General features: G+C 37.0%; 1 protein-coding gene across 1 annotated transcript; it reads right to left on the reverse strand.

The window, feature by feature from the left end:
- Nucleotides 1-1,717: 1,717 nt before the first annotated feature.
- LOC138753113 (oxygen-regulated protein 1) lies at nt 1,718-14,922 on the reverse strand. Its single transcript, XM_069915696.1, has 3 exons — nt 14,278-14,922; nt 9,088-9,256; nt 1,718-7,452 (listed from the first exon to the last, which is right to left on the reverse strand). Exons 1-3 carry the CDS (start codon nt 14,920-14,922, stop codon nt 1,718-1,720), a joined length of 6,549 nt encoding a protein of 2,182 aa, XP_069771797.1.
- Nucleotides 14,923-15,186: the final 264 nt, after the last annotated feature.

Here is a 15,186-nt window from a genome sequence, read left to right on the forward strand (position 1 = left end):
CTAAATGTAAATAGCATCTCAGCATTCTCAATGATGGTTTGGGAGAACATTTGCTTGGTTTTGCGGAAACAGCAAATATCACCAGAGTTTTGACGTTCATGCTGTAGATCATCCATGTCTTGGAGGGCAGGGGTCACTGCTACTTTGGAAACCAAGACCTTTGCATCTGAGATTTTAGCCTTTAAGCACACTTTTCTTCAGATGACCAAAGGCTGTGGTGGTGCAACAAATACAATAGCCAATTTCATCATCGATGACTGTCCTTGTTGAGAGGTGACTCCTGAGGTATGAGAAGTGTTCAGTTATACAGCAAGGAAGCTCTGGGATAGAACTTTTATTTTCTGAATGTAGAATGGTATTTTTGCCTATGCTTGATTTCCTGAACAAATCAATAATGCCTTGGATGTTAGGCCTCTGTATGCATGTATAGTTAGCATGGTATATTTACTCCACCTCAATGACAGGGAATTGGTTCTCACAAAGAGTGATATAGATCAATAGTTTCCTATTTGACTTGTTGATTAGTTTGACTTCAACAGGAAGCTTGTCATTGGCAGGATGCACCAAGCAAGTTTGAGAAAATAATTGGGAAGCCTTACCTGACATCAGTCTGCTCTGTGATTGGGTTTACTGTGTATTTACTGGTAAATATCATAGTTTACAAACCAAAAGAACAAACACAAGATAAATACAAGTTTCTGCAGGCAACCACATTTAAGAAGAATGCTTGCAGTTCTTCTTCGCAAATGAAATCAGACCTTTGAGGTCAAAGGTTGCTGATACTCCATGCATTTCTCTTGAAGTTGACGCATGCGGAAAGAGAATGTCCACTGTGCCACTTGATGGATGGAATCCACCCTGTAATCTGGGAGCAGCATTTTGTCCAGTAGGAGGAGCCAGTCAGGAGAGTGCATGACAATAATGATGTTCCTGTAGCAATCAGATTGGTCTCCTTTCTTGAAGAAACTTCACAATTATGATGCTATAGAAACCACTTCCACGTTGTGTATAAAACTTAATAGAAATATTTTGTGAAATTAAGTCAGTGGTTGCTATTTTATTTGCTTCAACTATCAAAGATAGATGCAAACAATCCAGTCGACTGTTGAAGAAATATACATTTGAAAACAAGTAACTTTGAATAGAGCCATGCAAAAGATTAGCACCATGATATTCTCAGACTTATTTTGGAGGGACAACTTAATAATTAATACAAAAATAATCAGATGTTCTTTTTTGAAATGCAAAATATTTTGGGCAAGACAGTTAGTGTAGCGGTTAGCGCAACATGGTTATAGTGCCAGCGATCGAGACCAGGGGTTCAAATCATGAGCTGTTAGGAGTTTACACATTCTCCACATGTCAGCGTGGGTTTCCTCGGGGCAGTAGTTTCATCCCACCATTCAACTGGGTGGCACGGGCTCATGGGCCAAAAGTACTTGTGCTGTAGGTACATTCAAATTTAATTTTACGACCCTGTTAAATCTGATCAATGATTCACATCTTGTTTAAAAGCCATTCTTTGTTTAAGGACTAATGCACTTTCTGCTACTTGAACTATTTTTCTTTCATGTAATTTTGTCCTATAAATGTTAAACTTCATTTTAGCACCATCCCAATTGAACATTTTATTTTTCCTTACATTCCACTGCTAAGTATAACAATATTTAAGACTATAAAAATAATTTCCCTCATCATAGTCACTGAATCATTTCTTTTATTTATTGTTGTTGCCACACCTTGGCTTTTGACTGCCGCAGAATTGTTCTTTCTCAGAATTAAAAGCGACATCATTTCTGTTGAAGTCCTCTGAAGGGAAGACTAAACTTATAATTTCACTTTCCAATAAAGGAACAATAATATTATTATTGGCTATGCTTATTCTTGCACTAAGAATGTATGAATCAGTCTGTCCACTCAAAGGATCTTCCACTTTCTGTGCTTGAACTGACCAACGATTAATCTTTTCTTTGATGGCTTTGATACTATTTTGCATCTTTTGTTTCATGAACCATCGTTTTACAATATTTTTTATATATTTTTTCTTCACCTCAATAATTACTTCAGAAAGATATGGCTTATCTTTGTGTACAAGTTCTCCTTTGTCAGTGTGCAAAGGCAATTTTAAGATTTTATCGCTTGTCCCTAAATATTTTGCATCAAGGCCCAATTTAATTCTGTTGATTTTATTGTAAATACTTGGGGTTTTAAACCAATTACTGGTGTCATCAACAATGCTATCAATTATTACTTTATTTAATTCCATGCAAGTTCCACTTTCAGTCATTAAACACTCATATTTCCTAATAGTACAACCATCTTCTAAGTAAGGTATCCTTTGATTTTCCAGATCGGTTTTCTTCCGATATATGAACCTTCTGCTTCCTTCATTGCTCGGTTCAATGACAGCAGTCAGAATTGGACAATGTTGGCCACAGAGTAAATGAAGCTTATCTAGAGAGTCTGGATTTGGAAGAGCTCTGTTGATTCTAGCAGCTTCTCCAGGTCCCTGCTCCTCAAGTATCCTGTCAGGCAATGGCTGTGCCAGGGGACCAACTTTGTTATTAAACATATGAATGCCCACTGATGCAAACGATGAATCATCATCATCGACTTTCATACTCAACTTTGCAGAAGTTCTAACTGATCGTTTGTCACTTTCAGTCTTTTGAATAAGATTGGAACCCCTAGAAGCATGGCCTTGCTTACTTTCAAGACTGATTAGGTCTGAGAATGGTTCTGAATCACTTGCATGAGGCATGCTGAAATAATTGCATGTGGCCTTTGGTTTAATCATCTCCTCAATTTCAGAGGATGACATCTCAGACAGTGGAGGTACTGAATGCAGAGCACAAACATGTGGGGATGCCATATCATCACTTGTATTGTCAAATGTTGTATCGACTGATGTGTCCAGATTTCCAGACATTATGAGATTTAAAGGTGGAGACTTCCTTATTAAATGGTTCTCTTTGAGAAGCCATCTCCCTTTTTCAATGAACACCCCTTCTTCTTCAGAATGTGAATTGTTGATTTGTGATGTTTTAAATGTTTCACCCTTTGTTAGGCCAGAAATATTTAACAGTTCATTTTTAACACTGCAAGTTTTATCACCCCTTGATGTGTCATTACTCAAAGGGGGTTGGCCACGTGAAATGACTTTTGATTTACCATAGAGTCTGTCAGTGGCTTTTCTAACAAAGTTTGCAGAGAAATGGTTTGATTTTACAAAGTTATCTTCCTCCCCTTCTGTGGTCATTTCATTTGATGCCTGGGAATTGTAATCACTTGCTATACTATTAGCACTAGTTTGGTCTCCATCAGATAAGTCATGTGTCAACTGCCTTTTTAAAGAATGTTTGTCACCATAATTTGGTGGTACACATGGGCATACACATGACAGTAATTCCATGCTATCAGCTTTGTCTTCAAAAAACAAGTTGTCAGAGATTTTGTTTGCCTGCTGTTTGCTGTCATTTTTACTTTCATTTTCAAAGTGAGCGACAGAAAATACTGAAGCAGATGCTGGCAACTTGTTTTCACAAACATTGTTTCCTTTTCTATGTTCCACCTGATAAAAATAATTTCTATCATTTGGTCCATACTTATCAGTTGTCAAAAGTGACTCATGGTCGAGATGACTTTGTGGAGAAATCTTAGTTTTGGGGGGCATTACATCTGAAACTGCTAAAAAATCATCTACACCAGCTGTGGCATTGCCAGATGTCAAATGTTCTTTGGTGTCAATGCCCATCAGGTATACAGGCTGCACATTTTTAATATTTTTTATTCTGTTGGCAATAAATTTCTCGTGTTCAATGAAAACCCTTTTCTTCAGATTCTCATTTAGTGCCAGAACTGAAAGCTTTTTGTTATTCCATTCTTTGTTCATAGCTGCAGTGTTTTCAACTGTATGTACATTTTGATGAATGGAGTCACAAGCTACTTGATCTTCTAAAATGTCAGCAAGAACTAAATGATCTTTTGAATTGACTAATCCAATTTCATTACTACCTACTTCTTTAAAAGTTTTTTTCTTTTTCCCTTCTTCATTTGGATGGGTGCTAACATTTATTTCAACTTCTCTCTTTGTTTCAATTGGATCCTGCTTCTCAATTAAATTTTGCATATCAAGATCATTTTCAATGGTACTGGTTAATTGTTGTGGAGTACCAAACAAAACAGTTTGTTTATCAGCAGAAGTTTCAGTCTGTAGAGGGCATTGCACTTTTGGATCAGTGTCATCAATGCAATTAGATTCTTCTTTATATTCATTTGCCCACAACTTTACCAAATGTGAGGCACACTTCTGCAGGTCCGAAATATTTTCTTTTGCATCAGTAGATTTTTGAAACTTCACAACATGCCTTATCAATTCCAAGAATGTTAATACCTCAGAGCAGCCACATTTATTCACCAGTGCAGCCTCAGTGGCAGAAGGAGTTGAAACATTCAGGTTGATAATTGCTAACCAGGCAAGCAGGACCTTTGAAGAGGTGCTCAGCGTGGCGGCAAGATGCTCTGACATATCTGGCATCCTATAAGATTCCTTGAGATGTGATTTTTGTCTGTGATGGGATAGATTCTTGAAGCTATCTACTGTTGATTGTAGCTTCCACAATATCTGGCGTAGGTCCTGTTCTTCAATGGAGTTTCTCTCATTGGCTGTATCAGAAACTACTCCAAAGTCAACTTGAACTGCAATCTCATTAGTTTCTTTATTACTTTCAATTGTGGTCATTTCTGCAGCTGGTTGGCACAAAATCTCATTTGAGATGGGTGCAGCTTTAATTTCTCCCTCAGCCTCATTTAGTTGGCATTGCAATAAATAATTATTGCTGCAGTCTTCTGACTCTTCATGCTTCCTTTTCATGATGCAACCAATTTTGTCTGATGTTTGTTTTAATTTGTGTTCAGTTGAAACTTTTATTTCAGCTTTAATTCCTTCAGATTGGTTCATAGAATCAGAGTCTTTATCAGGCATGTTATTTGCTTCATTGCAACATGTGAAATCACTGTCTTCCCCTTCTGCAAATGATGTGGAGAGGTAGGGTCCAAGATTTTTGTCATGGTGCATCAAATGTGAAGTGAGAGATATTCCTGGCAAATTATGCACCATGTTTTGACGTTTGTAAATATCTGCACTGCATAATTCCTGATTTTGATGTAATAAAGATGAAAGAAGCACTGCTCTTGGAGTATTGTGTTTGAAATCTTTCTCGACTGCATATATATTAGGTATTTTGTGGTTTTTCTTTCCCACACATTTACATTTTTTTCTAATAGGCTCAGAAGAGCACAGCTGGATGGCACTTGCAGTTGAGTAACTACTGTTATTTCCTTTTCCAAAAGTACATTCAGAGTCAAAATCTATCATTGATGTGAAACTCTCTGATAAATTGGAATTGTCCTCATTTGTAATTGTTCTGCATAGATCACCTGCTTTATGTAATTGCTTTGTGCAGGCTGTCATTATAGTCTTGTTATGCTCTGAAAAAATATCTTGGGAAATGTAGACTTCAGATACATTTTCAGGCATGGAGAATGTTACAAAACTCTTGCAAATGGTAATAAGGTGTTGATCTTCCATTGTTTGGAGTCTATTTTCCAATGACTCTGTAGTGGTAAACCTTTTATCTGATTGGCAAATTATTGGTATTTGACATTGATTAGAGTTTGTTTCTTCTTCAGGAGATGCTAAGTCAGTTAAGCAAAGAGATAATGAAATATCACCGTAACTTCCAATGTAAAATGTCTCTTTGCTTTCATCAGACACCTTAGTAGTATTACAGTCAGTATTTTCATATTTTCCACTGTTGACTACCTCATAATCAGCATTAGGAACAGTAAAAACATCACTCACAACTTCATTCTTTTCAGGTTGACATAGTAATTGAAGGGATTGTGAATCACTGCAATATTCTGTGTGTAAGTTTGTGCTCCCACTAGAATTGTCTCTGCAGTTTTTCTCATTTATTTCTGAAGTGAACCCCAAATCAGTGTTAACAAGACTCAAGTCCTCAGTTTTTTCTTCATTTGTAAATGAATCACTTAAATCTGTATTCATCAGCATTTTACCCTTATTATTAATTTTAGTGCTGTTCTGACACTTCACAGTAGAACTTGGTGAACGTCTTGAAACACTACTCATATCTGCTAAAACTATAGGCATTCTGGCCACACAGAATCCAGAACTGTATGGACATCTGGTGTTTACATCTTTTATTTGTTTCCTTTCTGTTCGTGTAAGTGAATACATAATTCCAGATGACAAGTCACTTGTTTCATATTGAACTGGCATGGGAGCTCTAGAATATTGGAAGGTTGTGCTCTTTTTTCTTCTTTCTTTTACTTTCTGCTTTGAAATAGAAGATCTAGGACCTTCAGATGAGGGTCCTGAGTGCATCTTAGTAAAATTAATATCTGAATCAACACATTTATTTTTGCCCCAATACGCTGATGAAACATTTGACATTCTTGTACTTTCTTCAGTCAAGTTGATAGATTTTGCTGCATCAAACTGATCTTCACGGTGTTGTTGTGAACTTCTTGAAGAGGGGACTTCTCCAATGAAAGATGACCCTTTATCTTGGATTTTTTTCTCTTTTCCTTGAGTATTTACATTAATTGCCCTCTTTGGATGTAGACCATCAGAAAATGCATCGCCATTTATTTCAAAAGAATTATTTTCATTAAATATGGAAATAAGTTCATTGTCAAGCTCCACTGTGAACTCTCCAAGTCCTGCCTCTCCTGGGTTTGAATATTGAATTATATTTTTGCTATTTTGTGTGTCTGCCTTTGCAATTATATATTCCTGGGAAACTTCACCCTGCTTTACTGATCTTTTTGGAGGACCTCGCTTACAATGGCACAGTTCTACTGCTGATCCAAGGAGATTTTCATTAGTGTTAGAAAAATGATTTTGCCAGATTCCTTTGTCCATCTCCATATCCATTGTGAAGTGTAATGATTTACAAAGATCCAACTGTTGCTCAGGTCCAAGGTCTATGGATTGCATTGTTTTGGATTGATGATGGGATTGCACAAAATCCCGTTTTTCAATGCGAGATTCCAGTTTTGACTTGTAAGCATTACTTTTTTTGTCACATACACCAGTACCACTAATTGTAGTTGTCCACTCAATTATCTCTTCCTCTTTTATCTGAAGCTGTACTTTCATTTCTACTGTCACACTGCCATCTTCATTCACATAAACAGACTTCTCAATGTCATCTTCAGATGGCATCACTGGGTTATCATCTTCTATTGCATAGATGGAATCCTTGTAGGAACTGGTTTCATCTTTGATTACAGTAAAACTACTTCCCAAAGGATTTTTACTGACATTTATGCTTAATTCATCAGATGATGGTGTATAACCATGAGGTTTAGAACTAGAAGGGGATACTGAGTTAATCCTCCATCGTCTTCTCCCTGATTTAACCTTGTCTAAGATAAAGAAGATGAGGCAAAGACGAAAAAGGTGTTCCCCATATTGCATCAGAGGAAGATGGAGGTAAATAGGAAAGAGAAACACAAAAAGAAATAATAAGAAATGCCAGCAAATCAAATTTACTAAAATATTTTTTTTTATAATACTGCCATGTTTAGATGAAAAACGCATCAATAGACGGAATATCATAGTAGTCATTTTCGTAAAACTCGTAGTGACTCAATATTTACTAAAACTCCAATGCATTAGATAAACTTCTAGTATTTTAAACACACTTATTTTTCACTATTAATTGCAAAATAAATTACAAAAAAGATCATTTACATCACATCTACTGCCATAATTGTTAGCAGTTGATTTAAAAGCTCTTTTTTTAAAAAAATGTTTTTCAAACAACTAATTGATTTCACAGAGAATTGCAATTAGTGGGGACAATGGGAGATGTCTAGTAAAGGCATTATTCTGGTCAAGCTGGATGAGAGGGCAATATTATGGACAAGGTGAATAGATAACAAAAGAGTGAAGAGGAAAGGGGGTGGGACAAGGAGATACATAGCAACAATTTTATGAGAAGGAAGGTGGAGATATCTGAGGAAGAATGTTTGAGGCCACAAAAACAGCAAAGACAAGGAGCTAATGCCAGAAGTGAATAGAATAGAGGAGAATAAAATCAAAGTTAGGGGAAGAATGGGGAGAAGAAGAGGGTATGAGAAGAAAGAGGAGTTGGAATGTAAGGAAGGTGGACAGGGAAGGAAAGTCAGGAGGAAGATAGGAACTTGCAGGAGATGCAAGAAGCAAAAAGAGGATGCGAGGGGAATGGACATGCATATCAGTACAAAATGATAGAAAAAAGATTATAGGATGTTGGAGGGCAAGAGATGAGCAAAGTGGACAGAGATAAATGACAGAGCAAAATAAGAGAAGGGGAAAGACAAAAGGCCTGGGTGACCATTAGTTTAGAAAAGAAAATGGAAAAGGTCAGGTCAGGAGTCAGGTCAGAAAGTAGAAAGATGTAATACAGAAACAAATAGTTGTGTTAATGAGAATACATGAGAAAGACAGATAAAGTTCAGAGTAAGAAATATTATATCAAACATCAAATATTATAGACAACCTGGTAGTTTCTTAAGCAGTGGGATTTTGTTATCGATTTCTTCAGGGTGGAGCCATATCTGATTTATTCTTCAAAGACTTGATTTCTTTGATTGCATCTGAATTTGTTGGGCACTCAAAGTCTTCCACATTTTGTGGAACAATTTTAAGTATTATCTCCTCTTCAATCATTTTGGAGAAAACCACAATTCTCTTCATTTCAAATTATCAAATATTTTGTTGTTACTTTTTGGTTTATTACCTTTGGAATTTTATATCAATCTGATTAATATTTGGTTTGATAAACTAAAATGAAAATTGTAATATTCCACAAACAAGTTTCTCTCTAGTCATGAAATTGCATTCATAGCAACAGCTATAGAACAATACCAGTAGATATTGCCACTATTTCTCCTTGATATTTGTCAGGAATCCTACTCTGTTGTTAGAAATGATCAATGTAATGAGATGGGAGAAAAAAAACACAGAAAAATAACGTTGAACACAATCTGACACTTAATAATTGGAGATGAACTTACAGTTTTGGTTGTCTCCTTCATTGACTGGATTACAAACACTCTTTGAAGTAGCTGGTAATTTACTGCGAAGGAATGATTTTGAAATATCATATTCTCTGGGTTTATAAGCCTCGTGACCAGCAGCGACCACAGAATCAAGGATATACTTCACTGGGTAAAGGGTTTCGATCTGAAACAATCAAAAAAGAAACAATACAGAATAAAGACACAAGAATTGTCAGGTAAAGGCTAATGTTACCTTAATTCATGCAGGGCTATGGAGAAGGTAAAAGTTCAATCTAATTTTGACCTTGACCTTAAACTTTTATTAATTCAAACTGTTACAGACTCATTTTGTTCTCATCTCTGAAATAACTCAGCAGTAATAAGTAATGTCTATCCATCCTTTCCATTGATGTCTAAACTTAATCTAATCACCCTAAAAATTAATTTCTCTAAATCCATTTTCCAGCCAGTGCAAATTCACTAAACTCATCCAGAATGATGGACCTTCTAATTTGAGATGCAGCCTTCTATCGGCTATGTTTAAGTCCATTTTGTATGCAACTTGCTTACCAATGACAGGAGTTTGTATGCTTATTTACAGGAGTGTTCATGTATCGTCCCACTCAAGTACTATCATTTTGTGCATCTTCATCAATGCTTCCAGGCTACTACAGCCTGCCAAAATCTGCTAGCATTATTCCAAGTATATTCCACCTCCTTAATATCAGAGCTAAACGAGTAAGAATCAGAATGTGTATGCATTATCAGAGGATAAAGCACGTTTCCATCTGATGAACATTGTTACTAGGGAGGTCCAAAGTTCTGACTAATCTTTAGAACAGGTCATGAAATCAGAAAAATCCAAATCTGGGAAGCTGAGCCAACATTAGAAGGTGAATGCAAGAACCATCTAAATTCAATGAAACACTGTTTCTTTCACCATTGAATGGCATCTTTCTCAGTCCTTGGAACTTATGGTACTCTCACCATCATGGTAGCCAGCTTATCTCACAGAGCAGGAAAGCGCACAGCGGCTAAACATTTAATGTATTGATTGCCAGGGGGAAAAAAGCCAAAATAAATTTAAGAACAAGGAGGTTTAATGACAATTGTCCCACCACCAGACACATTTTTCCTTCTTGGCTTCCTGGAGGGACCGCTCCCTCAGTTACTCCCTTGTGCACTCATCCCTCCCCAGCACCTTCACCTTGCACTCATACCTCTTCCCTCACCACAGTCTGGGTCCCCAAAAAGGCCTTTCAAGTGACACAACACTTGTACATCCAGAGGACTTATTTACTGCATCTGGTGTATCTTTTGTGGCATTCCATACATCAGAGAGACCATCTGCAGACTGGGAAATTGCTTCACTCAGCACCTTTGCTCCATTCATAACTACAGAGATTTCCTAGTTGCCAACCAATTCAATTCTGAATCACAATCCCACGCTCATATGTCTGTCCATGGCTTTGTGTACTATCCCACCCTAACCATCTGCAGATTGGAGGAACAGCTCCTTGTTTTCTGTCTGGGCACTCTCCAGCCAGATGGCACTAACATTGACTTTACTGTTTTCCATTAAACCTACTCACCTTTTCTTTCCCCTCCTCCTTTTCCTGTCTTTCCATTTCTCCTACCCACCCAGTCATCACTCCTTCCTCTCATTGCTGCTGTCCCTTCCCTCCTTTCATTTCCTGCCTTTGCCACCCCTTTTCTTCTCCCCCTCCCCCACCTCCGCAAACTCTTTTGTTTGGGTACTTTCTGGCATTTTCTCATACTTTGATGAAAATCTCAAGCCTGAAACATCAGTTATGTATCTTCACATCTACTACGTAAAGGACACTGTTGGCATTTTGTGTTTTTTAACTTCAACCACAGTATCTACAGAATTTTTTTCACCTGGAATAGTATATACAGTTCTAACCTCCTTAGTGGGGAAAGGATATACTGGCTTTGGAGGCAGTACAGAGGAGGTTCTTCAGGTTGATTCCAGAGGTGAGAGGATTTAGTCATTGAAGTGAGATCAAGTTGCCTGGGATTATATTCACTGGAATTTAGAAGAATGAAAGGAGATCTTACAAAAATATAAAATTATGAAAGGGATGAATAAGAGAGACAGAAGTCGTTTCCATTGGTAGGTGAGACTAGAATCAGGGAATATAGCTGCAAGATGCGACGGAGCAGACAACATGGAGGAGTAAGAGCAGTTTTTCCCCAGGGATTAATGAATGTTGAAGTTTCAGCCCAAGGAACCAGTAAAAGCTGCTTAATTAAATATATTCAAGTTACAGAGAGAGATGTTTTCATATGAGGGGAACCAAGGATTGAGGGGAAAGGCAGGTAGGTGGAGATGTGTTCACAGGCAGATCAGCCACGATCTTACAAAATTGTGGAGCACACTCAACATAGTTTTTAAGTTCTTATTTGGAGGCAGTGTCTTTAAAACCCATGCCCATTCTGTGATAAACAATACGAGTGCATTTCCTGGTTTTGGTGCAATTTGGAATACTTTGTTCACCATCAAGATCCTTTATACAGAACGTGTATGCAATCTCAAATTAGAGCATTTTGTGTCACTTTGAAACTTCACACCAACTGAAAAGGTGGCAAATATTTCAAAGTTATTGCTCGAATACATGCATGACATCACATCCAACCCTAACATTCTTTTTCCTGTGGGCCTGGCCGAATGTGTAATTACTGTAAACTGCTCTCAAAGGAACAGAAATATAAAGAAAACAAGAAAATGTAAACAAACTGCTTCAAGAAAATGTAAACAAACTGCTTCCTGAAACTGATCAGTGAGATTATATAGAGAACACAGGATGACTGAAGTTGGAAAGACCAGATGACAATCAAATCCCCAACATCTACTGCTGCTTTATATCTGTTGCCTTTTATTACGAGGGGATTTGAGTACAGGAGCAAAGCTTTATTTTGCAATTATGTTCACTTCTGGTATTTTTGCATAAAAAGGGATATTCTTGACTGAGAGGGAATGCAAAGATTCAATTGGCCATTTCTTGTATTGTCAGGTTTGCCATCTAAGGAGCGATGAAGTAGACGAGACTTGTATTCTTGAAGGTTTAGAAACATGAAAGTAAATTTGCTGAAATTGAACAAGTTATTAACATGGTCAATAGGTCGGACATAGGGATACCCTGCCTGAGGATACTCAAATCTGGGGTTATATTAACAAAATAAGGTGCAAGCCAGAAAGGATCAAGGTGATACAAATTTTCTTCTCTTAGAATGTGGTGGTAAATGTTTGTATTTCTCCACCATGAGGGTTCTGGAGGCTCTATCATTCAGTTCAATGTTTGATAGATTTCTGGATATTAAGGGAATCAAGAGATAAGAAATAATGCAGGAAAATTATAGTGAGATAGAAAATCACCCTGAAAGAAAGAACAACAAAAAATTAGGAATGCCAAGTGGCCTAGTCCTGTTTCTAATTCTTATGGATCTCTTATATGCAAGGCTATCAATTACATTGACATTATCATTGTTAAAGGCAGTCAAAATGAGTAGGCACTTGATTTAAGACCAGGTGGCTCTCCAATGGCGTACAGTCCATTATCATCATATGGCAATTAAATCACCTTCAATCACTCATGAATGTTTGTTAATTGAATGTAATCACACTTATTTCAGCTGGATCATAACTACAAGAAGATCTACAGTATCTCTTGGAGCATTCAAGATACTTGGGCAGAAACCATGACTCATTTGCTTCAAAATGACACTTTTTGGCAAGAATCAAATGTATTCTCAGCCTCCAAGCAATCAGCTTCTAAATCTGTTTGGAGACCGAGCATAGCCATTGAAATCTGTGGCTGTCATGGCTGCAGAAGTGCTGGAGGCGAATCTACGGGCACTCGCTGAATCTGAATCTTTTGCTTAACTGCAAGTCTGACTAAGTCTCACTATAAGTGGCGCTTAGGCAATTCCTGCCAGCGGCAAATCTGTCCATCTTTCAACAGGCAAAATGAAATTTCATATAATATTATAGTTTTATTACTATGACAATAAATTGAATCGATAATAGGATTGTCAGATGGAATTAAATGGACATAAATGAGCAAGAACAAGTAGAGTTAGTGAGTGCAACTAGAGCAGAAAATGGTCACTTCTTCCATTGCAAGCGAGGCTAGATATCTTGATCCCAAATTTAAATAGCTCTTGTAAATCTCACCTCCAGTTCAGGTCGAACCCATCTTTCTTATACAAGTTATTCCTGCCTAGAAGAGAATCCAATAGCCCAAAAACTTGAATCCTTTATTCAGCTGCACATTCATCTGAAATATCCTCCTATTCCTAGCACACAGCATGTTTTAAAAAAATGAAAAATATTAGTATTTTTATTTGTGTTTATGTTAATAAAGCTAAAATTCAATAAAACCAACACTTACGAAGTTGGAAGATCTGCCTCAATAGCTCTAGGATAATTAGATCCACAATAATACTGCCAGCTTCAAATAATTTTGACCAATTTCACAATAATAAACATTTTTGGACTATTATTTTTTTAAATTTAAACACAGACATACAGCATGGTAACAGGCCATTTTGGCCCACGTGTCTGTGCCACCCAATTTACACACAATTAACCTACCCTCCCCCCCCCCCCCCCCAACCCAGCACATTTCAAACAGTGGAAGGAAATTGAAATCCCTGGGGAAAACCCAAGCAGACACGGGGTGAACAACCAACTCCTTAGAGACTGCGTGGGATTCGAACCCCAGTTCTGTTCGCTGGTATTGCACTAACCACTACATCACTATGTTGCCCTAGTCAAAAAATAAAATAGATTTTAGATCCAGAGATACCACAATTCCTTGTTTTCTCAGCTTTTCAAAAGACAAGTTCTCCAATCCAGGAAACATCCTGGTAAATCTCCTCTGCACCCTTTCAAGAGGTTCCACATCCTTCCTATAATGAGGTGACCAGAACTGAACACAATACTTTGTGGTGGGGGGGGGGGGGGGGGTTAACAATTAAATTTTTCACTGAAATGTCACACAATGTCTTCTGTTTATTTTTTTTTCCCTTAAAACATTCTATATTCATTGCCAAAGGGATTATTTCCTTTTCTTATGATTGGTTACTGTAGGTCATTCTTAAATTCTTGAAACACCCAAAATAGTATTGTTATTTGAGCACAGATTATTTATGTTCATATCAGTGTTGGAAAAACTTACATACCATTTTCCCATTTGTACTGTAGATCTTTACCACAGGAAAATGCATTAGCTCAGTAATATAATTTAAAAGTTCTTCAAAGTTTTGAACTGTTTGTTTGTTCAGAACTAGATTACGCCTGAAGCTAGGATTGCCATTCCTGAATACAACAAGTTTCTTTGGAAGTCCTGCGGATTGTCGTGACTCCCCATAAAGTACTCTGGAAACTTTCATTCTGGTTTGTTGTGTTCGAAGCTGCTCTTGATTAAATACTTTGCTGATAAACCAGGGATGTGGTTTCCTATTAGCAACCTTGAGGTTAATGGGCTTCACTCTTCTTTGGTCAGAGCAAATGTAAGATTGTCCATCTTTAAGATCAGAAAGACTTTTCACACTATTGCTACCACTGGGTGTGGTAATTGTTCGTACACCAAATGGCAATGGAATCTTTTTAGACAAATCATCTAATAAAGAATCAAATGTCTTGAAGGTACGACTGTTGACAGCCATCCTAATCCCAGAAAATTGAGAGTCTCCACTTTTATAAAAATAGATCTTCTTTGATCCAACAGCATTTGGAACCTGGAAGTGGTGCGCAGAGATATACTTCTCCCTTTTTGAGATCTGTGGTCTTTCTTGAAAAAGCTTTAAAGGCAGTTGATCAGCCATTTTCTATTAATGAGTGTGTGTAAAAAGAAACAAAATTCCATGAGTTAAGTTATTTAGCATGCAAGATATTCTACATCAGTAAAGCATATTGATCATGAAATAATACAAATCCTTTTATTAACTGTATTTCATTCAAAATGGATTATAAAATTTCACAAAACAGCAATTAACAATAAAATTACATTTAAAGTAAAAATCTTGCTAAAGAACAAAATCTCCAAATTAATTGTTTAAAAATATCTTCTGCACAATTATGAATTATAG

The sequence above is a fragment of the Narcine bancroftii genome, chromosome 2 (assembly GCF_036971445.1).
Source record: "Narcine bancroftii isolate sNarBan1 chromosome 2, sNarBan1.hap1, whole genome shotgun sequence".
NCBI lineage: Eukaryota > Metazoa > Chordata > Chondrichthyes > Torpediniformes > Narcinidae > Narcine > Narcine bancroftii.

Bases quoted from the DNA above. Each gene is read 5' to 3' on its own strand.
- LOC138753113 (XM_069915696.1), bottom strand. From the start codon at position 14,922: ATGGCTGATCAACTGCCTTTAAAGCTTTTTCAAGAAAGACCACAGATC. The intron at 9,257-14,277 runs GTATGTAAGTTT...TGATTGTTTCAG, and splicing joins ACAGTACAAATGGGAAAATG to ATCGAAACCCTTTACCCAGT. The intron at 7,453-9,087 runs GTAAGTTCATCT...TCTTTATCTTAG, and splicing joins TGAAGGAGACAACCAAAACT to ACAAGGTTAAATCAGGGAGA.